Consider the following 27,015-nt stretch of genomic DNA (forward strand, 5'->3'; position numbering starts at 1 on the left):
CCTCTCTAAAACTGAATATGAAGACCTTTATGAAGGGAGGTTTATTTGCAGGTCTGTTGCATTAGATTGCATTAGTTTCAGCTGGATGTACCCGATGAACTGGCAAATGAGTGTATGTCAGCATTTCAGGATATTGTCTTTTTACAGTCATTATTGACAGCCTCAGATACACCAGAGGAGAGATCAATGGGGACATCATTAAATCAAAAATGACTCCTCAGTTAGGGGTACAACATTTATTTCTCTTTGATATTTAAGCACTCATATTGTATATGTGTTGTAGGTTGTTGAAGGTCTTTTTTTTGGTCCACCTCGGCCACCGGGAGCACTGTTACCCGCACGCTGGAGTGCACCGTGGCGTCCCTGGATACCACCGACGCGCTCCTCCACTGATCAGCAGCGACTGGCTCTGTGGCGACTGCGGAACGAATTGGGACTTCAGCCGGTCTGCTCCCACTACATCGCCGCATGACGACGACGATGATGGTGGTGTTGATGAAACGGAATGGAGTCGAGCAGGGAGGATTAATTCTGCACCATGAATGACAGGTACCACAAGGCGGCCCGGGATGGCTACCTGGACCTGCTGAAGGAGGCGACTCGGAAGGATCTCAACGCGCAGGATGAGGATGGCATGACACCGACGCTGTGGGCTGCTTATCACGGCAACCTGGAGACTCTGCGGCTGATCGCAGCGAGGGGGTGGGTAGAAAGTATTGGTATCTGTGTGACTTAGTGCATGCGTGTGCGTACCACGGTGTCCATCTTCAGTAATTCGAAATAGGTATTGAACATTTTAGAGCACGTATTTTATCATTTTTCTTGCTTATTACAAACAATTTGCGCTGTCAGATTGGGTAGAAATAGGTAAACAATAACCCCAAATGAAAGTCATGTTTCGCAGTATACAAATTTAGCAACTAAAGTAACAATACACCAGTAACTATAGGTCACCTTTTTTACAGGGTCCAGCAATGTTTTTGAGTTTAACATACCCAGAGGAGAGGAGGAGGGGCTCTGACAAATATCAACAATATAACCTCAGGCTTAGCTCCTGGCTAAGAAGAGCCCTTTTACCTGTTTGGCAACTATTCAGTTGTATTTCGGCATGTCTGAAAAATACCCATGTTAGGCTAGAGGGGTATTTCAAGATGAAACAGGCCTATGCACCATTTCAGAGACGGGGCTTTATTTGCATCATACATTTTACACTGATATTAAACATTGTCAACTACATTTAGCTTTCACCAGATATTTTCTTAACATTGTAACTTTATGATCATCTGAAAGATCATTACCAATATGTCATAGCAGGAGATTTGTCATTTTGCAAAGCCACATAGAACTATGGGCTGTGTAATATTTAGCACCTCCATTGCATTTAACATGACACTGTTCATTAAAAAAAGCACCAATACATGGAACGAATCGTTGAGATATTAATGACGAGTACAAAACGTTATTCTAGTGCTACATTCAGTGACATTTTTTACTGTATAACAGCTAAAACATCTATGTTGTCCCATAAAGAGACTTATAATTACTCATTCCTGAATCATTAACGTTAATGGAAAAAGGAAACATTTCATTTCATCAATTTTAACTACCAATTTGATATCATCACAGGCGGAAGAAAACGATTCATCAAATTAACAGCAGATCATTTTAGGAGGCTGCGTCATGGTATAAATGCTGGCCTTACTCCAGCAAAGTGTGCAAATGTTTTTGGTAGTCATGAACATCCCATTCCTCATCTATTCTGGCTGACCTGGTTTGCTGTCAGCCAGAAAAATGGGGCCCATTATGAATCTGCTTAATTGAGTAAAGTTTGTGAGACAACATCATTCATCAGCATTTGGTTTATTGAATGCAAAATATGTGATTTGAGGACATTTATTTTATTTAAAGTTTTCTTAAAACACACAGGCAACAAAGGAAGGCTTATGTGATAATACTAAATTCCCTATTTGCCACGGTGTAATAAGTGTAAACAAGGCTTTGGCGTCATTCTGCTGCCAAGAACATATATATTCCTCTATTGATGGCAGATAAAGTCCTGATTGACATGAGGTATTACAATTAAACATAACTGTCATAATGTTTCACTAAGGCACCAAACTTGTGAGACCCTGGGATATAATGAAGATAAGTTTAATGCTGCTTGACGATTTCATGGGAAAGATGCCATGCAGTGCTCTATTTGACAAGTATATTGCACCGAGCAGTCTGCTGTAACATCAAGCTGTCATAGGAAGTGAAGAGGCAAACAGCCCATAATGTGATGAAGGTCAGGGAATGGTTAAGTGGGCAGAACTATCACCACTGCGGTCTTTAGTAGGACAGACATAAATTATGACATGTAAAGCTGTCATCTTAGATGGTCTCTACCACAAGCATATTGCATAATCTGAGGGTGATAAATATTTATTTTCAAAATAAAATTTGAACATAGCTAATGGCTGTTTATCTTTCTTAAATAGCATTTGATGTTCCTTCATGTATCTCAGCGCAGGAATAACATTGCAATTCCTTTGTTTGATTATTGCTTTATTGTCGTGTTCTGGGCTGTCCATCATGCACACTGATGACAACCATTTCCATACATTTGAACTCAAGCACCTCCTGATCCTAAAGCTGCTTTGCTTTCTGAGCATTTTGAAGCCAATCCTGTGCAGACAAAAATGAGCAAGGGGGCTGAAATCAGAGTGAGACTTCACTTCGCTAATCGCTGCCCAGGTTGGGTCCTGCAGACACGCATTCCCTGCAAAAACCTTACAACACAATCCATCAATAATACATTTGCACTTCGACAGTAGCTTCACAATCCATCGTATCAAATATTCAGCAGACTGTACGAGGCTACATTGGAAGACAGGGACAAGACAGATCAGTAAACATGTCATTTCAGGTGGTGTGAGACCATACAGATGACTCTAAACTGAAAATATAAATGGAAAAAAGTTAAAGTTTAATGTATTGTTGCAATATTTAGTTGTGATGGACACAGACAAGCTGTATACCATTAATAAATCCTGTTTTGTTTTTTTAAACGATACTATCAGTTAGACGCTTAATGGAATACTATTTGAAAGTGTGAATAATGAGCAAACGTATGCGCTCGCACACTGTAGATTTGCGTAGCAGGCTCATGATGCGAAAGGAAAATAAGAAAGCTCCATACACCTCTGCCCTCCACGTCATCCATACAGCTGTGATACTGTTATGTTTTGACTTGAGGAACTCAGCGTGACATCACGCACGGTTGTCCTTTTTGAGTCAGGCGCAACCTATTAGGCCTCCCCTGAAACTGGATACAGGTAGTGTAGCAGTGGTGCTGGCAAGCATGTGGTCATGTTACAGAAAAGGCAGCAACAGTGCAGCACACAAAGAGGTAACCCTAAGGTCGTGGACTGCCAGCCAAGAGTAAACGTTGCTTATAGTTGTAGTTATGGCCCCTGCATAACAGTACATTCCCTTTTGACAGATTGTTTTAATCAAACCTTCTATTTGCCAAATGGTCAAAAGAAAGAAAATGTCGATAAGATCTATTGTATGGTTGGTTTTACAAAAGGGCAATGTGGTGTTTGGACTATAAATTATTAAATAAGGCCCCATTAACAACCCACGGATGACAGGTCAGTGCTGAAAAAATAATCAAAAGATCAAATGCTTACTCATGAGTGAGTCATCTAAACAGAGGGCCAAGGAGGGAACCGGTATCCATAACCTTACTAACAGTCTGAACAAGAACTGGAGACATTTATTTGGTAAATCTGAAATCCCCTGAGTCAAAATATAATATCTAACATCTTTCTGTTGGCCCACAGAGGAAACCCTGACAAGTGTGACATATGGGGGAACACACCGCTCCACCTGGCAGCTGCCAATGGTCACCTCAACTGCCTTTTCTTCCTGGTGTCTTTCGGTGCCAACATTTGGTGCCTGGACAACGACTACCACACGCCATTGGACATGGCCGCCACAAAGAATCACATGGATTGCGTCCGCTACCTGGATACCATCGCCACCAAGCAGACGGGCCTCAACACGAAGCTGGTCAGCAAGATGAAGGACCGGGCGGTTCGCGATGCTGAGCGGCGGATCAAGGAGTGTGTGAAGATGCAGAAGAAACACCACAAACTCATGGAGCGGAGATTTCATAAAGAGACTTCTGAGGCTTCTGTGTCAGACGTCATGAGCTTTTCCAGTTACACCAGCAGCTCTGTTAGCCACAAGCTGCACAACTTAAATGTAGCCACAGTCAGTGTGCCATATTCTCAGGTCAGCAGGTTTTTTTCTACCTATTCTTTAAGGACAGAGTCTCTTTGTTTTACACGTTCGCATTGTTTAGTTTTTCAATTTTTTCTTTTATTTTCATTTTTTTGCATAGTTTTACTGTAAAATGTTTTACAATTCCTACTCCTAACTACAAGACAAGACTAAGCTAAATGCTAACATGTTCACAGTGACATTGCTAACAATTAAGCACTCCATGTGGAGATCAAAAGAGGCGGAATGCATTGGCTGAAATCCAATCTGGGAATCCGGCTACCGCCTGATGAGGGTTTAGCTTTATATTGGTTTAAAATTAGCTTGTAAACTGGCTACTTGTGAAACAATCCGGTTGTCTCTCTACTCCAACTCCAGTCTCGCATCACAGGTTTTGAAAGTATTTGGTCATTAACCAAAATATCAGACAAGTGGGAATTTTGGCCTGACAATTGTGTTAGAGGAAAAGTACAGAGTTTACCAAAGTTGTTACAATTTATCACCTGGGCACCATGAATGTCTGTTCAAAATGTCAATGCAATCCATCCAATAGTTGTCAAGATATGTCATTAAAAACCGAGAATGTCAACTTCGTGGTGGCTCTAGACGGAACTAGATGGATCACCGATGGCAGAGGTATACATCCTCTGGGGACCATGAATGTCCCCAATCCATCCATAGTTGTTGAGATATTTCAGTGGTGGACCTACTGCAATAGCCCACTAGCATGGCCAGCATTTTGACATGAATTGAACCCGGACATTTGGTTACTAGTTATGTCTGGAAAATCTAATCCTCTCATGTGATATTGTGCCTAATTACTATATTTATTCATGTCCTGTTAGGCTACTCTTCATGCCACAAACCGAGGGAAGACAAAGATTCAGAGGAAGCTGGAGAAGAGGAAGCAAGGAGATGGGACATTTAAAATCTACGAGGATGGGAGGAAGAGTGTGCGCTCCCTCTCCGGACTTCAGCTGGGCAGCGATGTCATGTTTGTCAAACAGGGGACTTACGTCAGCCCAAAGGACCGTGGCCGTCGCAATATCCGTGACATGTTCCCCAGAGAAAATTACGATGCCATTTCACGTGCCATTAGTGAGCCGGACCTCCACGGGCCTGATGTAGACTACTCTGAGATCAGCACTGACTCGGGACATGATTCCCTGTTCAATAGGCCCGGTCTGGGCGCCATGGTCTTTAGGAGAAACTATGTGAGTGGGGGGATGTTTGACATCGGTGGCCGGGATGAGGACAGTGCAGACCGGTCAGGCAATAATGTGCGTTTACGCAGTCGGCTGCACCAATACCCGAATGCAGATGAAGACAGCATCGGCAGTGCACGCAGCCTTCAAGAGAGGAATGTGGAGGAGCTGCCCTGGGAAGAAGTGGAATTAGGGCTGGACGATGATGATGAGGCTCACACAAGCGCTCTGGAGGTCTTCCTCGCCACACAGAACATGATTGACTTCTTCTCCATTTTCAAGAGGGAGAAGATTGACCTTGAAGCACTGTTGCTATGCTCTGATCACGACCTTAAGAGTATCCACATCCCCTTAGGACCAAGGAAAAAGATCTTGGATGCCTGCAAGCGACGGCTGGAGACCATAGAGGACCCAGACTGCATTGAGGACACAGAACTGTGAGTGACAGGATTTTCAGTTGTACAGTGTTGTGAGGAAATATTTGGGCATATAGTTTGTTATGCTGTGTTTGCAAATCATCTTCGGATACAAACCGTTTCTCCTCTTGTCTTCATTCTGTCTTGCAGATAATAAAAGTTGCTGTAGATGGCCCCTCCTGCCATGTGCTCATCCAGGCTTAAAGGTCAGTGGAGCATTGTGGATTGAATGTCACGTATGGACAGGGGGGGGGGGGGGGGCCCAATGATTTACCTCTCCTGGTACCTCAGCGGTAACAAAGCAGAAAGGACACTGTCAAGAGGAATATGTCAAGCAAGAAGAGACGAGTGTGAGACTAATTCCTTACAGGATCCTTTTACAGCATCTTGTTAGCCTCAGGAGGATCACTGTAAATATCTCTGTATGTGGGTTGGTTGAAGTCCCCTGCACTGCAAGTTTAAAAAAAACTGAAAGGCAATCATCAGAGTGCAGTGTCCACTGTATGCCATTTGGTATAGTTAACAGAGAACTGATTGTGGGGGTCCATATCCCCTGAATGTGTTGGCCCCTGTGGGGTAAATCCTACCACCTCATGTGCCTGCATTGCTAGTGCCTGTGCCTTTGCTTAAAAGTGTCTTTTGTCTTAAATACTTTTTGACATTAACTTTATTGTAACTTTATTATGAACAGTTTCAATTGCAATAGTCTGAGCAACATTTTCACCCAGAGCCACTCGACTGTTTCCTTATTCCACCTCTGTAAATGTTTACATACAGCAAGCCATGTCAGTCCATGTGTGGCTCGCTGTCAAATGCAGGCCAATTGTTCATTGAGATTACGGTTCTGATTTACTGTAGAAGGTGAAAGCACAATATCTTATAATACACAATATAGCATGTTGCAGTTCTATATTTTGCATGTTCAGTCCATACGGATTTATTAACCTTTGTATATCACTCGTGTTAGTCTTGACAATATGACAGTCTTCCAACTCTTTGTATCTTAAGTATTTTTTTAAATAACATCTGCACAGGAGCATATGTTGGTGTTTATAATCTACATTTTTTTAACATTTAGGTGGATTTAAAATAATAAATACTAATGTTTTAATGCTGTGAATTACTTAACTGATATAGATCCATATGTTTTGCTCTCGTCACTGCACTCTACTTACTATATTTCACCTGCAGAGTAGCTCAAATTGGAGACACAGAGTAAACTGTAAGATGTGCCTTTATAAAGCAGGGCCATGGTTACCACTAAGGTCATGTCTTCATTCACATTTTGGGGGATACTGGGAATAGTATTTCTAAATCCCTACTATAAGGTATAGTATACTCACTCAGTAGTGAACCAAACATGTAAATGAATTGAGTTCCTATTAATGTAGAGTGTAACTAATATTCACTGTTTGTATGTAGTCATAGTTTTTACAGGTCAGTGTTAATCCTGTCTCAGTTGCTACCTGTTTACAAAGACATCATTTTACACCTCTGCCAAGACTTTGGTATGTGGGATTTAGGTGCGAGAGAGAGAGAGACAGACCCAGAGACCGGAATATACTTGTTTTGGCATCTTCAGTCATTGTGACAATCCTCTCATGCTGCATGCACACCAAAGCCAAGCATCATTGTTGTCTCTGTACACAAAGTCAGGAAGTTCTACTGTAGATAAGTGTCATTGTCTGGAAACGCCATGCCTCTTACATGACATTGTTATCAGAAGGAAACAGTGTGACACTCCCACATGGGTCCTGTAGCATCCCTAACCATACGCTACTTTACAAAGACTTTACTTGTGTTTTTATTAAACTATTTATCTTATTGGTGACAGAAGCCAGACACAACTGTTTTTCTTCACACCGTTATTGGTGAAATGAACCTTTTAAAACCAACTTTGCCAGAGAATGTAAAATCAGTAAACAAGTCATTAACTCTGACAGAATGAAAGAGAGGATGTCCCTTTCCTGGTTTGGTCATAATACACTTGTCATTTCCTCCCCTAATCTGAGTAATCTTCTGTGTTTTAAGCTTTGTGTGGTTGGATACAGAGAGAAGAGAAGAGTTAAACAGGGGAGGGGTGAAAAATGAGAATGCTTCAGCTGGCTCAGTACGAAATACCTTAGGCGTGGTTTTAAATGATTTCCTTATGCTCTCTGAGGGTCTTTAGATCTCAGAAAAGGCAGGAAAAGGCAGCCGTAGTAACTTGGGACCGTCGAAAGCTCAACCAAATCCAGTTTAAGGTGACTAGGGGAACGTTCTCAAACATGGCTACTCTCAGCAGAAATAATGAGGAGAACTTGAAGGAGAGTCGGCACAACATAATAAATGAGGAGCCGAGGGATCCTGCCACCGAGACGTCCGACACACTGCTCCCACCAGATGTGTTGTGTGACTCGTGCATGGACAGCTCCAGCGAGGCCCTAAAATCCTGTCTGACCTGTCGGGTTTCTTACTGCGAGGCTCATCTCAGACCCCATCTGGAGAACGTCAAATTTCAAAACCATCGTCTGGTGGATCCCCTCCACGACGTCGACTGTCAGACGTGTGAGCTTCATCAGCGTCCTCTCGAACGCTTCTGTCTGATGGACGGCTGCTGTGTGTGTCTGGACTGTGAGAACCAGGAGCACGAAGGGCACACGACTGCGTCTGTCGGGGAGGCACGGACACAGATTGAGGTCCTAACAACACAACACATCATCATTTTTTTAAATTTGCTTGAAAGTGTAAAACTATTTCCTTTTATTGTCTCAAAAGGGCAACATCTTAATTTAAGATTTGTCATTAATGGCCTTGCTTTTTTGCAGCATCTGTTGCAGTTATGTTTGTGATGATTGTTTGTGCTGTAGACTGAGCTGCAGAAGAAACAAGAAGAGATCAGTCAAAGTGCCTCAGCAGCTGAGATAGCGATTGGAAAGCTACAGAGTAACAATGACCTAATTAAGGTATGTTACATGCATTTTGCATTCATTTAATGCACCATGGTCTGGTTTGAATTTTTTCTTTCCCTTTCCCCTCTGGCAGTCGTCTGTGCAAGAGGTTTGTGTTATTGTTGAACAGCAGTTTGCCAGGCTGCAGACAACCATGGAGGAGGCCAGAAAAGGGGTGGTGGATGTGCTGGAGGGGGAGCAGAGAACGGCCCTCAGACAGGCAGAGGGCATCCAGGCACATCTGGAGCAGAGGAAAAGCGAGCTCATGAAAACTGTGGCCCAAATGAACAAACTGTCCAGGAGCAAGTCTGATGTAGACTTCTTGCGGGTACAAAATATCTGAAACATTTAAGATAGTAACGAGTGTCGTGTCTCATATGATCTTGGATTAGCGCATGCTGTAGTCCGAGACTAAGTTTATTTTATTTTGGATGCCGGTGTGACAGTGTACACAGAGCAGGAATTTCATCTCTGCAGTTATTTGACAGAGAAAAAGTAGTTGCATTTTCTTTAGTAGCTTCATTTTGCATTGTGAATACTTTTGTTTTGCTTGTTCCAGGAGTATTCAGAGTGGAAGAAAGGCGTGGCAGACGTATGCCGGCCTAGTCCGCACATCAACCGCATGGACCATTTAACCTCTTACGTCCAGGTAGTGACTGATTCTACCCAGGAGCTGTGTGGCCTGATCCTCTCCTCCTACAACGAAAAACTGAAATGTATTTGTAAAAGTGGTGAGTGTGTATCACGTCCTATACCTTACATCGTATGGCTCCTCATAGAGAAAATAGCTTCAGACATGCTTTCTTCAGTGTATCTTGTTAGTTGCTTGTTTTAGCCAAGCCATGGCTGTACTTTAAGTCCTGTATATCAATCTTTCTTTGCTCCTAACCCTAACCCTTTATATTTATCAGCACATTTAGCAGTTGAAAAAAATCCTCATCTCTTATCAAAATACCAAGTCATCTCTCTGCAAGCAGGTACTAAGTCCCAGATGCCAGAATCTGAACCCTCACCCCTCACTGATCCTGAGACGCGAGAGGACTTTTTGAAATGTAAATACACCTTTCAGAATATTATGTTCTGTGTTTTCTGTTAGTCTAATCATACGTGTTCATTTGTCTTCACAAATTCTTTTTCCCCCATGTACTGTAGACACAAGGAGTTTGACCTTTGACACAGACACCACCCATCAATTCCTCCGCGTAACGGAGGACAACAGAAAGCTGACCAACACCAGCCCCTGGCAGCACAGCTACCCAGACCACCCGCGTCGCTTCGAACATTGGCGTCAGGCAATAACTTCAGACAGCCTTTACCTTGGGAGGCACTATATTGAAGCAGACCTGATTGGGGAGGGTGCACATATAGGAGTCACGTACAGGAGCATCGATCGTAAAGGAGAGCAAAGCACCGGCTGCATCACTGGAAACGACTTTTCCTGGTGCGTGGGAAGGAACAGCCGAGGTTGCTTTGCCTGGCATGCTGGTGCGGAGACGCCCTTGGATGTCACCGATATTACGAGACTTGGCTTGTATGTCGACTTTCATCGAGGCTCTGTGTCTTTTTATGATGCCACCGGTCCTATGAGGCAGCTCCACAAGTACACGGCTGATTTCATAGAGCCCTTATATGTTACAGCCTGGCTGTCAAAAAAAGACAACGTGGCTTCTCTCGTTAATGAGAAATTATGTAAGAAATGATCACCTGCCTTCACTGCAAGTTTGTGTTATAAATCTTTATTGAGGTTACATAACAAGGTATATAAAGTTATGGTACATTTGGAGGATTTTTTCACATACATGTCATTGAAGGTTAAATTTACTACCTTCTCGTGTTAGGAATTTACTGCAGTTTTATTGCAACTATATTGCTCTTGAATGTGACATGATTGAGGAAAAAAAGTACGTAATCTGACAACAATTCTTTTATTTGTTGTACAAGTGCATTTGCTGAATTATCATAAAGCTATAATAGGATTTATTGTTTATGAAGGGTCTGTAAAATCATCAAGTTAATGCAAAAGTACTTTGGAAAGCATTAACCTCCTTAAAGTCCACTGCAGTAAAATTCAGGCATTGAAATCTGTTTCATTCTCATCATAAAGTGGATTTATAAAGTGCACACCTGTCTGAGTCATGGAGATAGAATGCTTTGTTTCAGCCGTATACACGCCAGGAATATCAGGCAGCATGTTGGGCCTGTCAAAAATGGGATTGTCAAAGCCGTGGTCAATAGGCCCGCCAACGTCTCCAACATCGGCGCTCTTCTTCAAGCTGCTCAGAGACGGCAGTGACGGCAGTGACAATGGCATTTGAACAACCCCTTTACGAACCAGCACCACCACGATGATGATTGTAATCATAATCAAAACTCCAAACACAACTCCAACCACCATCCCAGCACTTCCTCCAGTCTGATCACTGCTGCTCCCAGAGGAGGCTTGAAATTCAGCCTCAGTGATTCCCAGGTTTGAGCCATGAGAATGGGCATCTTTCAGTATGTCCCGGGCCAGACCCTCGGACTGCGATCCCTTCTCTCCATCCACAACAACCACCTGGATCTCTGGCGAAGCACCAAAAGGGATGACCCCCATCAACCGCTGTGACTTTAAGACTTTAGACATACCCAGCTGAATGGATTTGTATTTTGGCAAGATAAGAAATAGGTGGTGGATTCGATCCCTGTAAGTTTGCAGGTTGAAACCAGCGGCATAGTGAATGGTGACGATGGCGCCACAAACATTACAGCAGTGTCCTACAGGGAGGAGAGGCTTCTTACAGCTCAGAGTGCCACATGTTACAGTGTTACATATCCGCTGATGGTTAACAGAATTCCCACAGTCGCAGCCAGAAGGATCCCCACACTCTTGGTTTCCAACAGTGACGCCAGTGGATCCTTGAAACTGCAGCTGGCCTGAACGTGAGCCGAGATACTGGGAGAACTCAGATCTGCTGTCAAACTTCTTCCCCAGCACAGACACCGATTTGACAGGAATGCTAGACTGACTGGAGCTGGTGTCCACCCTGAAAGAGGAGCGGGCTTTAAAAACCACATCATCATACTGGCAAGGGACACTCTCCTCGTGGACTGAGAACAAGAAGTTTCCACGCTGCAGGTCTTCCAGAGTTGCAGCTGCCTGCCACAGAGCTGGGTTGAACCACTGAAGAGACTCTGAATCCCTGAACTGGGTCGTGACACCAGCTCCGCAGCCTGGATCTTTTCCGCTCACAACATAAAATCCAGCTCCTGAATTTAGGATGAGCTCTCCATCGTCTGGCAGCCTCATCTCCTGCACAGCATGCGTGGTCTCCACGAACACAGACACTTTTCTCTGGGCTGGAAACTGAACTATGTCGTTGCCACATGGAACAGCCCCTTTGTCCCAGTTGGTCTTATTCTCATAGTTGGTGTCAGGAATCCACTGTTTTTGCAGGGCATCCACTGCCCCGACAAGACAGAAGAAGAGAAGGAGCATGTCCGGTGTTTTCAGCATCCTGAACATTTGTGATGGACTGAGAGAACATAAGGTGACCTTTGTTTCCAACCTTGTGACTAACACATGAGTGCACACAGCTTTCCAGTAAAGTTGATGAGCTCCGAACCACATCGACCTGGACAAGCAGGTGACCTGTAAACGATTTACAAATCTGCAACAACAGATTTTTTTTTTTTTTAGTTTGTCTATTATCAGAATATCCTGAACACTTATGAATACATTTCTATGCATTTTCTAGAGTCCAGTGGTCCTCATCAGGCATCGACACCAATTCTTCTTTTGCAGGGACAAGATTTGCTGAAGGGATAACTTCTGGACAGTCCTCGTAGCTCCTTTTGCCCCTCAGTTACTGGAGTCCGCCTGGAAACTTTGCTGATAAACTAATGACAAAAATAAAAAAAAAAGTATTATGTAAGTTTTGTACATGACACGCAGAGACCTTTAAGGGAAGCAAATGAAATTATATACCTCTTGATTAATATGAAATCAAATCCAGTTATAGATATAAAACTCCTAATCCAATATGTTCTGTCTCTAGTCATTGAGGGCCTTTATGTTAGTGAAAGCCACTTCGTCGTTAAAGTTTCCAAAATTGTGTTATGTTTATTTACATTTCATGAATGCATTGTTTTTACTGCTGCTTCCCTAACAGCTTCATGTAACTGCTTTTTTTTTTTTGTAATTGCAAGCTATATATTGGATTTCCGAATGTGTTGAGTCAACAGGCTTTCACTCATCAAACAACATCGTAATCCTGCTTTGTGGTACAGGTACCAGGATTATGCACGGGGGAAAAAAACAAACAAACACACAAACTCATTGAACCTGAATGTCCCCTGAGGCAGTGTCCAATCACGGGCCACAGTCGCCTGCTGTGGAGAAAAGTAAAGGCACGTTTACATGGACTATCAATAAAACGCGCAGACAAATTGACTTGGAGGTTACGATCGGAGCTGCTTTAAATAATTGTTAGGGGAGCGACACGATTAATCAGCCGAAAGTAATTACACCTGTTTAACTTCCCTTTTGCGGCGCTCCAGCAACCTCGCCTACAGAGAGAGGAACGCTACACTTTCGGTGTATTTCCTTTAATGTCCCTATGCATTTCATCTTTGCCATGATATAGACATGTCCAAGTGTCCTGACACCCGCTTATGATTTCTTTTTTTTTGTGGCGTACAGTCTCCAATTGGTCGGAAAACCCATCATGAAAACTGTAGCTCAAGAGATGTTACCGACCTGCAACCAACTTTTTTCTGGGTAAACGTGTGATGATGTGTTTTTACTCGGCAGCTTTAGAGAAATCACGTCTTAAACCAACTTTATGTATCGAGTATAGAGTTATGTTCGCTATACTTCAAGATGCAGCCATAGCCACTTGTTTGGTACGCCTACTTTAATATATCCGCCACAAATTCCTCATTTGACAGTCAGAGTTTTAAATTCAAACATTGAGGTTGTAGTTGTGTTGTAGCTTACTGGACTGCATTGTATTGAAATGTTTTTCAAATTGTCTTCTGCTTGAAAAAGAGAAACTTGCAGAACATGAACATCTTGTGTCTGTGGGTTAAACTTTTGAAATGGACAAAATATTTGCATATTCATAGATTATACATTTTTCATTTCGGGAGAAGGAGTGTGTGAAATTTTAAGACCGAGACACTTTTTTTAATTAATTTTTTGGTGGAAAAAAAAAAAAAAAGCTGCTGACTTAAACAGTATGTGATTATTACTGTCTTTCGGAGACACTTCATGTATTTTTTTTTTGTAGAAAAACGTCAGAGGATGCTGTGGAGGCACGGCCATCCAACATCGAGATGGCAGCACAGATGGACAACATCCAACATCTGCCCAGTCCCTCACAGACTTTCAATGTGGAGGCTGGAGAGAGCATTCGCCACGTGGAGGCAGTGGTGGAGAGGGCCCACCATGGTGGTGGATGGCTCCTGTCTGGCATCGTCTGCGTCAACATCCTGATCCTGGGCTGCGCTCTGGTCAGCGGCAGTGCCTTCAACAGCGTGGCCATCACTGCTGTGCACAGGCAAATCTTCCTCATCATTCTCCTCTTCCTCACGATGTTGTGGATGCTGTCTTACACAGCCGTCACCTCTCGGAAGGATCAAGCTGTATTGTTCAAAGATAGCCACGCGGGGCCTGTGTGGCTCCGAGGTCAGCACCTGCTGGTTGTCTGTTTTTAGATGAGTATCGTTTCAAGGCTTAAACCCTTTTTAATGTTTATATTTCAGGTGGGCTTCTGCTGTTTGGGCTTCTCAGTCTCATCATGGACATCTTCAAGATCGCCACCTATGTGGGCTACCTTCACTGTGACTCTGCTGTTAAGGTTGCCTTCCCTGTTGTGCAAGCTGTATTTCTGTTTGTCCAGGTTGTTGCATTTTAAAAACATTACTCATGCATTGCAAGAATATGCAGTCTTACTTGCACTGTGGATTGGTGGGTGGAAACTTAACAAAACCTGTCTGTTTGTAGACCTACTTCCTTTGGTTTCATGCAAAGGATTGTGTGCAACTACACCCAAATTTCACACGGTAAATTATTTATTTTACTCACTAGAAAATGTACCTTTTCTAATTTGCAGGACACTCATGTTTTCACTCTTCCAGGTGTGGGCTTGCTCTTACGCTTTCAACTAACCTGGTGGTGTGGATGGCAGCTGTGACTGAGGAATCGGTTCACCAAACTGAGATTCCAGACCTAAATGTCAGTGTCTCACACAAGATGTACAGAGGTATTTAGGCACGGTGTGTTTTCAATTCATTCATGTATTCATTATGAGGGAAAAGTAACTCCAAAAACTTTCCGTTTCAGCCAGCTATGGTGACAGAAAGTGTGAATGCAGTCACTTGGCGTGCGACACCTTCAAAGACGCCTTCTACTACCTGTACCCCTTCAACATAGAATACAGCCTCTTTGCTTCGGCCGTGGCCTACGTCATGTGGAAAAATGTTGGTCGCCTTGTGGAGGATCGCAGCCACCACAGCATAAAGTTCCGTCCAAAAGATGTGTGTTCGGGACCTGTTATGGGAATACTGCTGGTGGTGGCAGGACTTGTCACATTCATAGTGTACAAGGTGGACCTACTGACAGAGGACGAGAAGAACAGAAACAAGGCCTTGCTGATTCATTTCATCATGAATATAGTGATAGTGAGCCTGATGTCCGTCTCCACTGTGATCGGCTGCGTCGTCTACAGGCTGGACCACAGGGAGCACGTATCGGAGAAAAACCCCACTCGCAGCCTGGATGTGAGGCTTCTGTTGGGAGCCTCGATGGGGCAGTTCATCATCAGCTACTTCGCCATCGTGGCTGCGGTGGCGACAGGAGCCGGAGGGTACCTGAACGCCCTCAACCTGTCCTGGGCGGTGCTGACGGTGCTCCAGCTCGGTCTGCAGAACTACTTCATCATCGAAGGCCTCCATAGGGAGCCTTTCCACGTGATGCAGGAAGCCGCTCTGCACACAAATGCTCACGCCTTCCAGGAACATCCAGAGACAAATGTTGTTCTGGGGAGTCGTCAGTCCAAATACTTTGTGACCTCAAGTCCTGATAAGCCAAGTTGGAAGAGAAGAGTATTGAAGGAAGTCTGTGCCTTTCTGCTGCTTGCGAACATCATTGTAAGTTGTATTTACGCTTCATTTCTTTAATCACTATAATTGCAACAAACTCTTAAGACTAACTAAGAGCTATTTGTTTTCCTCTTGAAATGTGTCCTGCTTATTCACTCACTCTGTATTGACAGCTGTGGATCATGCCCGCCTTCGGCGCTCGTCCCCAGTTTGATCATCCCATTGAGATAAAATTCTACAAATTCACAATGTGGGCGGCCATCGTGAATATTGGACTTCCTTTTGGAATCTTCTACCGCATGCACTCTGTCGCCAGTCTCTTTGAGGTGTACTTGATCTCTTAGATGAACCTATTTTTAATTTAGAGTAATTTTATGATATATCTTATTTATTAAATGTTTAAATTGAACTTGTATTAATAAATGTTAACTTAAAAGAATGTGTTACTTGTCATTAGTTGGCTAACATTTAAATTCCCATATTTTTGAATCAAATTTACTAAGGCCATGTTTTGTTGTGCTCTGCACGTAACAAGCTATTACATTTACATGTGTGGTTATTTATAACCATGACATTTAATTTGTTATCAAACTACTTGATCAGTTCAGTAACTATTAACCAATATGTAAAAAATAGTACTTGTTTAATAAAAAAAAAAACCGGGACATAAGCAAAGGTGGAATTGGATGCTATAAAAACATCCAAAGCAGTATCTCTAAAATGTAACTTACTGCTCGCTGGAGAGGGACATGGTGACATCTAGTGTTCATGGTGTAAAGGGGCAGCTTTGACTTCATGCGGCATGTTGTGGCCAAACTACATACAACCGATGGACAAGGTAAAATACCCTCTAATAAGCTCTGCACTTGATATGGATAATTAAGTGTTGATTTATCTTTGGCGCACAGAGTAAATGTTGACTCCTTTGTGAATATATACATATAAACCATATGTATTGCTTAAAAAAAGATTCCCCAGTAAAGCATATTGTTCAGTAATGTGACCAACACAGAATTCACAGATGCATATGAATATATATATATATATATATATATTCAGGATCATTTACGTAAAATACACTTTCCAACATCAAGCATTGTAAGCATAGCCAGCCAGGTCCAAACTTAAACCTGGCCATATACATAAAAACATACAATCTGTATAGTTGTCTCCAAAATCCTGTAGAGTTACATTGTCACATAAACCACAACCATATTCACAACTCAAAGAGTGCACTTTAAAGCATGGCAAGTACAACAAATAACGTAAAACACCAATATTGTGCCATCCAGGATATGTTACAAGCCTCTGTGGGGAAAGCACCATATCTTCTATAACCAGTCTGACTGCAAAGTTTAACAATGGTTCCTCTTTCACTTCACTTTCACTCCTCTATTCCGCCAAGAAAAGAGGTCTGGCCTTCAGGAAACGCTCCAGACATTCTATTGTCTTGAGATCTTAAGAAATGTACAAACACCGTTATTTATGGACAATAGTGAAAATTCAATCATCTTAATCTGGACGTGTCTCTACCGGAGTCGTCTGAATGACTCTCCTACCCAGGTTGGTGGTGTACGCACTGATGGTGATGATCATGATGAATAGGGAGGCAAGTTAAACACAGTGAGGTTGACTGGGAAACCAGCAGATACTGAAGGGAGCAGAAACCCTGTTGAATAGTCCCATTTTTAGTCTTCTGTCTACATCCTCTGAATCTCAAAAAGGCGAACATCGGTGTCATACCAGATAGGAGGGTCCACATTGCTAGAACAACAAAATAAGATGTTAGCGCTTAGTCAACGTGGATAGACGAGTATTTGCATAACGCTCTGCTCTTATGGCTGACTCACCGCAAATAGACGACGCCCCACATGTAGGTACGAAACCACATGGCAGTTCCTGCGTTGGCCTGATACTTTCTGATGAGGATGGGGTGAGGAACTGGCAGCAGGCCCACTAATGTGCCATGCTGGAGAAACTTAAGGATCTCTGATTCATCTGTTAGACCCCTACAGTGAAACATTTGAGCACTTTTTTTAAGAAAACGGTGATATTTCAAAAAGGAATACAAGCGTTTAAATAGTTAAGTAACATACTTGTCAATGCAGATCTTTTCCACCTGGGGAACTAGAACTTGTAAAAGTCGCATGATAGTCTGTAGGGGTAGTTTACACTTCCAGGAGAGGACCTAGGACAAAAATAAAAAGGTAAATCCAGATCATTTACGCGTTCTGACAAATATCAGGAATTGGAGAGGGTGAGGGCGAAAGAAGTTACCAACCCATTCTGGTGTGGGAGCCCAAAACGATGTTGAAGATGCTCTTGACAAAGGTCTTCTCTCCATTTCTGCTTCAGTGTAGAAAACATCCTGATAATTTGAAGAAATACAATTACTGGCATGCATGTGCTTTGAAACAAACGCATGCACACAAACGCACACTTACTTCATTGTCTCGGCCTGAGTTTGACTCTGTGTCACTGGTCCCAACGACTGCCTTTTGGTCTGAGTGGGCTTTTTGTGAGGGGTCTGTCTTTGGAACTGACACCATGGTGCCGTCCTCTGACACCTGGGACTTCTCAGTCAGTTTATCAATGCCTGCAGGAAACCACGAATGACAGAAAACCTATAACTACTTGAAGGATAAGTCTGGTGATTGTCTATACTTTTCTTATTCTAACAAATCCTATGAAAAGCCCAAAACAAAGAATGAAATGTAGCATTGTGTCCAAAACCTGATATACTGTAACTTATTTCTCCGTGCCACATCGCTGCACTGGGTTTAATGTCTCTTCTTTACCATGAACATGGGAAATGTAATTTATTTTAAGTCAATTCTAAACTTTATTGCTGCAGTAAATAGCTGCTAGTGCAACCAATCTGCAGCTGAAAATAGTCCCAAACAACTACTCAGTTTATTTCTGTTTGAGTAACGTTTTGTTTTTCTTACAAATGTACCTATATTTGACAGTCCTCTTAGTTTTCAGATGCTTAATGTACTAAGCTGTACAGGACAGAAATCCACCCCACATTCAAGGGATGGTTGTCAATTTCATAAAATATGAAAAGTGTAGTAAGTTGACCAATGAGCCGGTTTTAACATCCAATCACAAACATCCAAATAGCATACAGAGTCAGCACCTGGTATAGCGACCAGGCTGGTCTTCAGTGTACCAGGCTCTGCCGGTACAGCAGGGCGAGAGCCCTCCATGGATACAGTCTCCTGCGAGCTAGTGCGGGAAATGACATCCGGAGACTTCCTCTTCCTCTGCAAAGCCTTCTGGATGGAAGCAGGATCAGAGGGCAGGTTGGCCAACTGGTGGAACACGTTACGTTTGCGTATGATTGCGTACACCAGGTTGCAGTTTCCTGGAGGTGAGAGAGACAGAGGGACAGATTCACTAAATGAGCAAATGTGTAACAAAGTCCCTTCTATTATCTTGATCCTGACAGCAACTCTAAAAGAAAGCTTTTCAAAGCCATGCGAGCCCAGAATGCTGTTTTGTTTCAGCTTACTCTTACCGTCAAATTGATATTGGATGATATTGTTGAAAGCCTCGAGAAGGAAGAACACAAGGTGGTGGTTCTGGGCTACAGAGAACAGGAACCAGCCAGTGGAGAAGGCCTCCAGCAGGTGGAGCAGTTTATTGGCTGCCACCATGGACAGGCTCTTCAAATAGGGAGACACTGCAGAAGGAGAGATGTTAAGGAGACTGTGTCACTAAATAAATAAATAAAAACATAACAGACATTATAATTTGATGAAGTGGTATCTGTTTTGTTATAAGATGTTAAAACGGTTAAATAGTTTCTGTTGCTGTTATCTGTGCATTGCCAGACAGATGGCGCCAAAGCAATTTTACCATTTACAATGATTGTGAGTAGGCAGTCAAACAGAGGCTGGAGACGCTGGTGGCCTGTGGTGACGATCTTGTGAAACACCTACAAAACAAACACAGTGACAGCTGTGAGTATCTTAATTTGGCAGCAAGAAAGAACATTTCAGATGATGCAATGCAGTAGACACTCGCCACTATAAGCAGGTCAGCATGAGTCCCCGTGAACACTGGGATGTCCATAGGCACATGGACAGAGTAGGGCTTATTCAAGCGCACGCCAAAGTTTCTCTCTCCGCTCAGCAGCAGCAAAATGAACACACCGATGTGCATGAGTCCAACACGGGCTGCAGCCATAAAACACATCAGAAGTTAATAAACGTATGCCTAGTAAAGGCTTGTTGGGTGCAAGGAAGCAGTGGGATGAGACTCACACTGGTCAGCCCTGGCATCATTCAGATAGAAGAGTATGGGAACCAGAATATCCAGCACATCGCTGCTCTTCAGGACAAAAAACAGGAACTTCTGTCGTGGGGTCACAGAAGGGAGTTTGTTGAGTAAAATCACAGACTTTTAATCAAAGAAACTCTTTATTGTAGTTTTTTGTTCCAACCTTGTTGAAGTCACAAAGCTTCCAGAAAAGCACCAACAGCTCTTGGTGGAACTGGATCTTCTTGGTAGAGTTAGGCAGGTACGTCTGAGTCAAAGGGTTGGTCAGCAGACGAGCTAGGCCCTTCAGCACAAAGTCAAAGTCCTGCAAATGGAGAGACAGAAGGTGTGCTCTGGACATATGTACTGGGGAAATCTTTAAGTATTTCATAAAAAATGATAATGAGCATACCTCCTCTCTGTGGATCCTTGACAAATAATTCACAAACAGGTTTTCAGGGCCTGTAGACTGCACAAAGATAAGGAGATTAATTGGAATGGCATTAAACACATGCCATTCAATCATCGGATGGATTTCTTTGAGGAGGTGCTATACCTCGTGTTCCTCCATGCTGGATGGGGAGGGGGGCCGGTGGGGAACCCCTCCGTCATGCTCCAGCGTCACAATGAGGATCTGTACTGCCTGCTCCACCAGCTGCTCCCGGTAGTCGGAGAACAGAAGGTGGTTGTATGGGATGCCGTAGCCCACTGGATCATAGGCACACACCACATTCAGCAGAGAGGTGAACAAAGGCAGAGCATGTCTAGGGAAAAATATGCGAAGATGAGAATCAGGTGCAAGAACACCCCCACGCAGTTTTTTTGAATGAAAGTATACTGTAACTTGTAATTGAAGTCTCTTACTTTAGTCAATACACATCGAACGAATCATTACATCAGCCCCTTACCTATTTTCTGTGGAGCAGAAGAAAGTCACCCAAGGGTTGAGGACATTGTTGTCCGATGAAGAAGGCAGGTACATGGCCTCAGAGAAGCAGGTTAGTAACAGCCTCAGCAACTCTGTCCTGAAGAGGATCAGTGAAAAAAAAAAAAAAGCAGAGAGGTGGACAGAAGAAAATCACCCACGAGAATAAAGGTTCGTGCTATATGCTGCCAAGCACAGCTGCACACAGCCGGCTGACTCACCTATTTAGATCATGGATGTAGTTCAGAGGGGGGGACTGTGCAAAGCCCACCCCTGCCTCCCAGATGTATTCACAGCTGTCTATAGACTGCATGTTCTCTACCGAGTCCTGGATGTGGTCACAAAAAAACATTAATAAATCATTTCAATTAAAGCGCAGAATTAACGTCTCAGAATATTTGTTTTCCATAATGAGTATAGTATACAACAATTCACCAAGGAAGTTTAAACCCCTAAAGAGCATTCATTGTAAACAAAGTTGCAGCGTGACGTGCAGCATTTCTTTCTTTCTCATGAGGGACGAGGAATTCTTCCTGGTGAGACTAACGATGTTTCCTCAATCATGAACTCTTTCAACGCTGTCTCTTCAGAGAAACTGGAATGACCAGTTAGACCAGGAAGAAGGAAACAGGGTTCAAAAAATACAGTGGGTACGGAAAGTATTCAGACCCCTTTAAATTTTTCACTCTTTGTTTCATTGCAGCCATTTGCTAAAATCAAAAAAGTTAATTTTATTTCTCATTAATGTACACTCAGCACCCCATCTTGACAGAAAAAAACAGAAATGTAGAAAAAGATTAAAAAAGAGAAACTGAAATATCACATGGTCATAAGTATTCAGACCCTTTGCTGTGACACTCATATTTAACTCACATGCTGTCCATTTCTTCTGATCCTCCTTGAGATGGTTCTACTCCTTCATTGGAGTCCAGCTGTGTTTAATTAAACTGATTGGACTTGATTAGGAAAGGCACACACCTGTCTATATAAGACCTTACAGCTCACAGTGCATGTCAGAGCAAATGAGAATCATGAGGTCGAAGGAACTGCCCAAGGAGCTCAGAGACAGAATTGTGGCAAGGCACAGATCTGGCCAAGGTTACAAAAGAATTTCTGCAGCACTCAAGGTTCCTAAGAGCACAGTGGCCTCCATAATCCTTAAATGGAAGAAGTTTGGGACGACCAGAACTCTTCCTAGACCTGGCCGTCCAGCCAAACTGAGCAATCGTGGAAGAAGAGCCTTGGTGAGAGAGGTAAAGAAGAACCCAAAGATCACTGTGGCTGAGCTCCAGAGATGCAGTAGGGAGATGGGAGAAAGTTCCACAAAGTCAACTATCACTGCAGCCCTCCACCAGTCGGGGCTTTACGGCAGAGTGGCCCGACGGAAGCCTCTCCTCAGTGCAAGACATATGAAAGCCCGCATAGCCCGCACAGACTATGAGAAATAAGATGCTCTGGTCTGATGAGACCAAGATTGAACTTTTTGGCGTTAATTCTAAGCGGTATGTGTGGAGAAAACCAGGCACTGCTCATCACCTGCCCAATACAATCCCAACAGTGAAACATGGTGGTGGCAGCATCATGCTATGGGGGTGTTTTTCAGCTGCAGGGACAGGACGACTGGTTGCAATTGAAGGAAAGATGAAAGATGAGCACTCTGAGGTCCAGAGTGCTCTGGACCTCAGACTGGGCCGAAGGTTCACCTTCCAACAAGACAATGACCCTAAGCACACAGCTAAAATAACAAAGGAGTGGCTTTGGAATACCTCTGTGACCATTCTTGACTGGCCCAGCCAGAGCCCTGACCTAAACCCAATTGAGCATCTCTGGAGAGACCTGAAAATGGCTGTCCACCAACGTTCACCATCCAACCTGACGGAACTGGAGAGGATCTGCAAGGAAGAATGGCAGAGGATCCCCAAATCCAGGTGTGAAAAGGTTGTTGCATCATTCCCAAGAAGACTCATGGCTGTACTAGCTCAAAAGGGTGCTTCTACTCAATACGGAGCAAAGGGTCTGAATACTTATGACCATGTGATATTTCAGTTTTTCTTTTTTAATAAATTTGCAAAAATTTCTACATTTCTGTTTTTTTCTGTCAAGATGGGATGCCGAGTGTACATTAATGAGAAATAAAATGAACTTTTTTGATTTTAGCAAATGGCTGCAATGAAGCAAAGAGTTAAAAATTTAAAGGGGTCTGAATACTTTCCGTACCCACTGTATCTCTAACAATCGAAATAGATCATGTTAACCGTTTTCCTCGTAAATGCGTCAGCAATTATGAATTTTGCCTGACGGTGATGAGACACTGGGTACTCACGGGGCCTCTCCTGTGGCTGTGGACAGTGAAGTCGGGGCAGAAGAGGAGGTCAGCGATAGCCAGGAGCAGCGACTCGGCCAGGGGTCGAGCTCCTTCGTCATCATCCAGCTCATCTGTCTGGAAACGATGGACATGTATGTATGAGACTAGATCTAGATGATAAAAAATATTCTCTAGTATTCACTGAAAGAAATAATGTAATAGGTAACATGGGAAAAGTGGCTAGAAAGAAATGGTGCAGTACAGCTGATATTTCCTGCTCTACAAGGAACAAGTAAATTACACCTTTCTTAAAGCTGGAATGAGGAAACCAATTTAGCTGATCAACAGATTACCCCCCAATGCTTCCACTGTCAGATAAAAAGTGTTAAGAGTGATTAAAAGACCTGTCTTGATGCGTTCCTGTGCCCACTCACCCCAGCCCGCCCAGCACCGGGCACCGTCGACCAGAAGAATCCTCTCCAGTCCTGGTCTTCAAATATGTAAGGAAGGATGCGGCTCAGGATGCAGGTGCAGTTCAGGATCACCTGCTTCTCCCTCTCTGTGGGGCAACCGGACTCCGCCCCCTGCACCAGCTTCTCCACGGCCTGAGGAGACAGGAAATATGATCAGGAGGTGAGTGAGAATGAGTATGTGTGGTATGGAAACATCTGTTGACCAAGACACACAGAAGAAGATTTATGTAGTTTTCAATTTTAATAGTGCAATTTGCTACAGCATTGGTGCATATTTTAGAACTGTTGGTTCTCAGATGATTGCCCAATGAACACGGCACTGTACCATGACAAACAACTTAGTTTCTTAGAAATTGCATCAAGTTTCTTTAAACTTGATATACTTTCCACTGGGAAGTACAATTGATACATGATATGAGGACATATGTTGTTTGCTTTGTTGGGCCTTTAACAAAGATTAACTTACAAAAAATGAGTCATTATCTAAATTGAATCGGCACCATGTTACAGCCTTTTTAAAATAGGCAACAAACCACTTTAAATGAGCTCAGCTTCAAGAGCTCTCGTCTCCTCTTTATTTAATTAGGCTGTAACAGCTCACTATGTCTGTTTTCTTTCTGATAGGAAGCTTCAAACGGAAGCTGGTATGAGACGAGAAGCGAAGGGAAAGGAAGGGGAGTTGACTCACTTATTCCCGCATCTGAGAGCATGAGCCTTGCTGACAGACTCCCATGTTGGGCTCTAACAAACAACATTATTCCATGATGTAGCCTCGCAGTAGGGAGTGTCCCCTGCAATCTCATTTCGTAAACAAGTTTGTATAACACAGATGCATTCGCTGTTCATGCTGTGTGTACCTTATAGCAGAGAGTTGCTAAATTGGAGGGGGACTCCTCTCGAACAGCTCTTATCTCTGCAGCTGGCACCAGTGCAAAAACATCCTGGACCGTGGTGGTGGTGTCTGCCCAGAACTGGTCCCAGAAGGCATCGTCTGTGGCTTCCACTGGCTGTAGAAAATGTGTTTACATACGTTTCCCATATATCTAAGCCAAATGGAGCATTTTTATGTCTGTGAGATTCAAAATACAATGGCTGGATTGATTTAGCAGTGCATTAAAATACAATTTTCCCTGTTGATCAAAACGCATACGTGATTGTTTGGACTTCATTGTTGAGCTCATCCTAGGCCTGCCTAATGGCAATGTAAACACAACCTGTATTCTAGCAGGAGGAAACATTATCTGGCACACTGGTCTAAGCACAGTCCACCTGCCGCATCTGCAGACGTCATCAGTTTTGATTTTGCTACGCCATCGCTTGTTTTATAATCTAAACTAGACATGTAGGCTACAGCCTGGATAAAGCTTTATGGTGATCTGCTTCGAAGAATCGGCCATCATTTAACCTAATCTATGAAAAATACGACATATTTGGAGTACAGTGCATGCAGTCCTTCTATACCGACCTTATAAACATGTCGACTATGCAAAATAAATTTATGTCCGTTATAAAGCGTCCGTTATGCAACATCAGCCTGTTTGTTTTTGCCATCACATCATACGCGTTATCTCATCTCCTCAAAAATGCTCTCCGGCCGCGCTCATCGACACATTTCTGTTTTTATATAATCCTTTATTCCGCTGTATGGATGCGAATATACCTGTGTTTTGGTTGTCAGCTGAATCACTGCTTTCCTGAAGTTCAGTTTTGAGTCGGTGCTGCCCATTGCGATTATTTCCCTTTATACCAACAGGACCGCTGCTGCTGAGGATCCCTGTTATTTTCACCTCCGTCCTTCGCTTGAGTCATTGGCGGAGGCGTTTTTTTACTCTATTGGCTGGCTGGACCTGCACTCCTACAGGGTGTAACTTCCGGATTGTGAAGATGTAAACCATTCAGCCAGACAGGATGTTTTGTTTCCAGCATTTACCGATACAAAACTGTAATTGTTCTAATGTCTTTAGGCTGTAAATTGATGCATTCTTTGGTATAGAAAACCCACATTGATTGTTTAGTGAGATGGCGTGTTACATCTAGATCTGATTTTATTCAAAGTTGGTATTTCCAAATCCTAAAGCAAATAAAGTATGCTGCAACGTGTAACGATGAATAGTAAACCGCAACACGACATTAAGGAAAACGAACACCGTGGCCAATATTTGTCAATTGTTGTGTCTGATTATGACCAATTATATCCTTATTGCATAAAGAAATGAATGAAGTCATGGTGCTTTGTAATGCTCATAGGCTGCAAGTGCGCCTTTGTCATTATATGCGGCCTTTAAGTGCTGTTTGTAAGTCCCCACTTTCCTTCAGACATTATCGTATCTGAATTGTATCCTTCACATCATACGTGTCACCTACAAGAAAGTACTAGTGCCCATCACTTCAATTTGACTATCCTGCTCGCTACTCTTCTGTGACATCTCAGATGCCACAGCAAACTGTTCTAATTATCCAACTAGCATTAAATAACAATATTTTCCGTTAGCACGTAAATGCATCATTGCGCAGGCGCAGTGCCATGTAAACACAACTGCCGCGGTCGGTTGTGGTTTTAGCTGTGGCTGTTCTAGCTAGCCGGGTTCAACTAAAAGAGGTGCATTTTTACTCGGGCACTGAGAGTGTTAGGCTGATATCAAAGGAACTAGGCCTTTTATCTGTATATTGTTCTGTGATCAGCCAATTACGAGCATCAGCTAAGAAGGTTAGCTAGCAAAGACGTTAGCTTGGAGCGGTGACTGGCTTTTTAAAGAACCTAGCGTTAGCTATCTTAACGCTAGCTCGGTAATATCGGATCAAACTGATGTGAATTAACAGCCAGTTACCTTAGGTGTCTGTGTAGTTAATCATATTATATTATTATTTTAGTGTTGCCAAAATGGCTTAGAGTATCACATCGATTTTTAACACTATTAACTAGCTAAGCAAGCCTAGTTTGCTAACGCTAACTCTGTTGATAGGCCACCAACTGACAGGAAACAAGCTAACGAGTCGATAACGTCAACCGGTCGGGTCCTGCAGTCTGGTCAGAACAAACACGAAGGAAAGATTGATTTAGTGTCGTCATATGTTGACTGAAAACAGGTGAGCGACGCCTACAACACATTATGTAACGAAACAAATGTTGGTGTAACGTTACAGTGGCC

General features: G+C 43.1%; 5 protein-coding genes across 8 annotated transcripts; 3 read left to right on the plus strand and 2 right to left on the minus strand.

The window, feature by feature from the left end:
• Nucleotides 1–185: 185 nt before the first annotated feature.
• ush1ga (Usher syndrome 1Ga (autosomal recessive)) lies at nt 186–7,721 on the plus strand. Of its 2 annotated transcripts, XM_031867833.1 has the most exons (4): nt 186–702; nt 3,828–4,281; nt 5,115–5,911; nt 6,041–7,721. In XM_031867833.1, exons 1-4 carry the CDS (start codon nt 539–541, stop codon nt 6,042–6,044), a joined length of 1,419 nt encoding a protein of 472 aa, XP_031723693.1. In that variant the 5' UTR covers nt 186–538; the 3' UTR covers nt 6,045–7,721. The 2 variants fall into 2 exon arrangements, with proteins under 2 accessions (XP_031723693.1, XP_031723691.1); XM_031867831.1 differs by lacking the exon at nt 6,041–7,721 and having other exon boundaries at nt 5,115–5,915.
• A 79-nt stretch (nt 7,722–7,800) lies between these two features.
• Nucleotides 7,801–12,727, plus strand: LOC116394610 (tripartite motif-containing protein 16-like protein). The gene is made up of 6 exons (XM_031867829.1): nt 7,801–8,568; nt 8,740–8,835; nt 8,915–9,148; nt 9,380–9,551; nt 9,798–9,872; nt 9,973–12,727. Exons 1-6 carry the CDS (start codon nt 8,029–8,031, stop codon nt 10,518–10,520), a joined length of 1,665 nt encoding a protein of 554 aa, XP_031723689.1. The 5' UTR covers nt 7,801–8,028; the 3' UTR covers nt 10,521–12,727.
• Nucleotides 10,528–16,400, plus strand: LOC116394609 (proton channel OTOP2-like). 3 transcript variants are annotated; one of them, XM_031867828.1, is made up of 7 exons: nt 10,528–12,727; nt 14,088–14,485; nt 14,563–14,699; nt 14,804–14,862; nt 14,938–15,062; nt 15,143–15,948; nt 16,074–16,400. In XM_031867828.1, the coding sequence occupies exons 2-7, from the start codon at nt 14,134–14,136 to the stop codon at nt 16,242–16,244; spliced, it is 1,650 nt and encodes a 549-aa protein (XP_031723688.1). In that variant the 5' UTR covers nt 10,528–12,727; nt 14,088–14,133; the 3' UTR covers nt 16,245–16,400. The 3 variants fall into 3 exon arrangements, with proteins under 3 accessions (XP_031723688.1, XP_031723686.1, XP_031723687.1); XM_031867826.1 differs by lacking the exon at nt 10,528–12,727 and adding an exon at nt 12,811–13,576; XM_031867827.1 differs by lacking the exon at nt 10,528–12,727 and adding an exon at nt 12,811–13,576 and having other exon boundaries at nt 14,563–14,657.
• On the minus strand, nt 10,836–12,849 carry amn (amnion associated transmembrane protein). Its single transcript, XM_031867830.1, has one exon. The coding sequence runs from the start codon at nt 12,545–12,547 to the stop codon at nt 10,889–10,891; it is 1,659 nt and encodes a 552-aa protein (XP_031723690.1). The 5' UTR covers nt 12,548–12,849; the 3' UTR covers nt 10,836–10,888.
• Nucleotides 16,401–16,774: 374 nt separating the features above from the next.
• hid1a (HID1 domain containing a) lies at nt 16,775–25,680 on the minus strand. Its single transcript, XM_031867825.1, has 19 exons — nt 25,527–25,680; nt 24,724–24,873; nt 23,828–23,998; nt 23,412–23,528; nt 21,310–21,416; nt 21,072–21,188; nt 20,720–20,927; nt 20,576–20,632; nt 20,348–20,488; nt 20,169–20,259; nt 19,930–20,081; nt 19,762–19,840; nt 19,421–19,585; nt 19,040–19,267; nt 18,345–18,496; nt 18,182–18,268; nt 17,997–18,088; nt 17,751–17,909; nt 16,775–17,664 (listed from the first exon to the last, which is right to left on the minus strand). The coding sequence occupies exons 1-19, from the start codon at nt 25,590–25,592 to the stop codon at nt 17,601–17,603; spliced, it is 2,403 nt and encodes an 800-aa protein (XP_031723685.1). The 5' UTR covers nt 25,593–25,680; the 3' UTR covers nt 16,775–17,600.
• Between the last annotated feature and the right edge of the window lie 1,335 nt (nt 25,681–27,015).

The sequence above is a fragment of the Anarrhichthys ocellatus genome, unplaced genomic scaffold (genome assembly GCF_004355925.1).
Source record: "Anarrhichthys ocellatus isolate YVR2014 unplaced genomic scaffold, GSC_Weel_1.0 scaffold40, whole genome shotgun sequence".
NCBI classification, from domain to species: Eukaryota; Metazoa; Chordata; class Actinopteri; order Perciformes; family Anarhichadidae; genus Anarrhichthys; species Anarrhichthys ocellatus.

Excerpts from the sequence above, each read along its gene's own strand:
- ush1ga (XM_031867833.1), top strand. The coding sequence starts at position 539 with ATGAATGACAGGTACCACAAGGCGGCCCGGGATGGCTACCTGGACCTG. Across the intron at positions 703-3,827 it reads CGGCTGATCGCAGCGAGGGG|AGGAAACCCTGACAAGTGTG; the intron begins GTGGGTAGAAAG and ends GTTGGCCCACAG. Across the intron at positions 4,282-5,114 it reads TCAGTGTGCCATATTCTCAG|GCTACTCTTCATGCCACAAA; the intron begins GTCAGCAGGTTT and ends ATGTCCTGTTAG.
- LOC116394610 (XM_031867829.1), top strand. The coding sequence starts at position 8,029 with ATGATTTCCTTATGCTCTCTGAGGGTCTTTAGATCTCAGAAAAGGCAG. Across the intron at positions 9,552-9,797 it reads GAAATGTATTTGTAAAAGTG|GTACTAAGTCCCAGATGCCA; the intron begins GTGAGTGTGTAT and ends CTCTGCAAGCAG. Across the intron at positions 9,873-9,972 it reads GCGAGAGGACTTTTTGAAAT|ACACAAGGAGTTTGACCTTT; the intron begins GTAAATACACCT and ends CATGTACTGTAG.
- amn (XM_031867830.1), bottom strand. The coding sequence starts at position 12,547 with ATGCATAGAAATGTATTCATAAGTGTTCAGGATATTCTGATAATAGAC.
- LOC116394609 (XM_031867826.1), top strand. The coding sequence starts at position 13,524 with ATGAAAACTGTAGCTCAAGAGATGTTACCGACCTGCAACCAACTTTTT. Across the intron at positions 13,577-14,087 it reads TGCAACCAACTTTTTTCTGG|AAAAACGTCAGAGGATGCTG; the intron begins GTAAACGTGTGA and ends TTTTTTTTGTAG. Across the intron at positions 15,063-15,142 it reads CTCACACAAGATGTACAGAG|CCAGCTATGGTGACAGAAAG; the intron begins GTATTTAGGCAC and ends TTTCCGTTTCAG.
- hid1a (XM_031867825.1), bottom strand. The coding sequence starts at position 25,592 with ATGGGCAGCACCGACTCAAAACTGAACTTCAGGAAAGCAGTGATTCAG. Across the intron at positions 21,417-23,411 it reads ACAGCCACAGGAGAGGCCCC|GACTCGGTAGAGAACATGCA; the intron begins GTGAGTACCCAG and ends GACCACATCCAG. Across the intron at positions 18,089-18,181 it reads GGGCTCCCACACCAGAATGG|GTCCTCTCCTGGAAGTGTAA; the intron begins GTTGGTAACTTC and ends TTTTTGTCCTAG.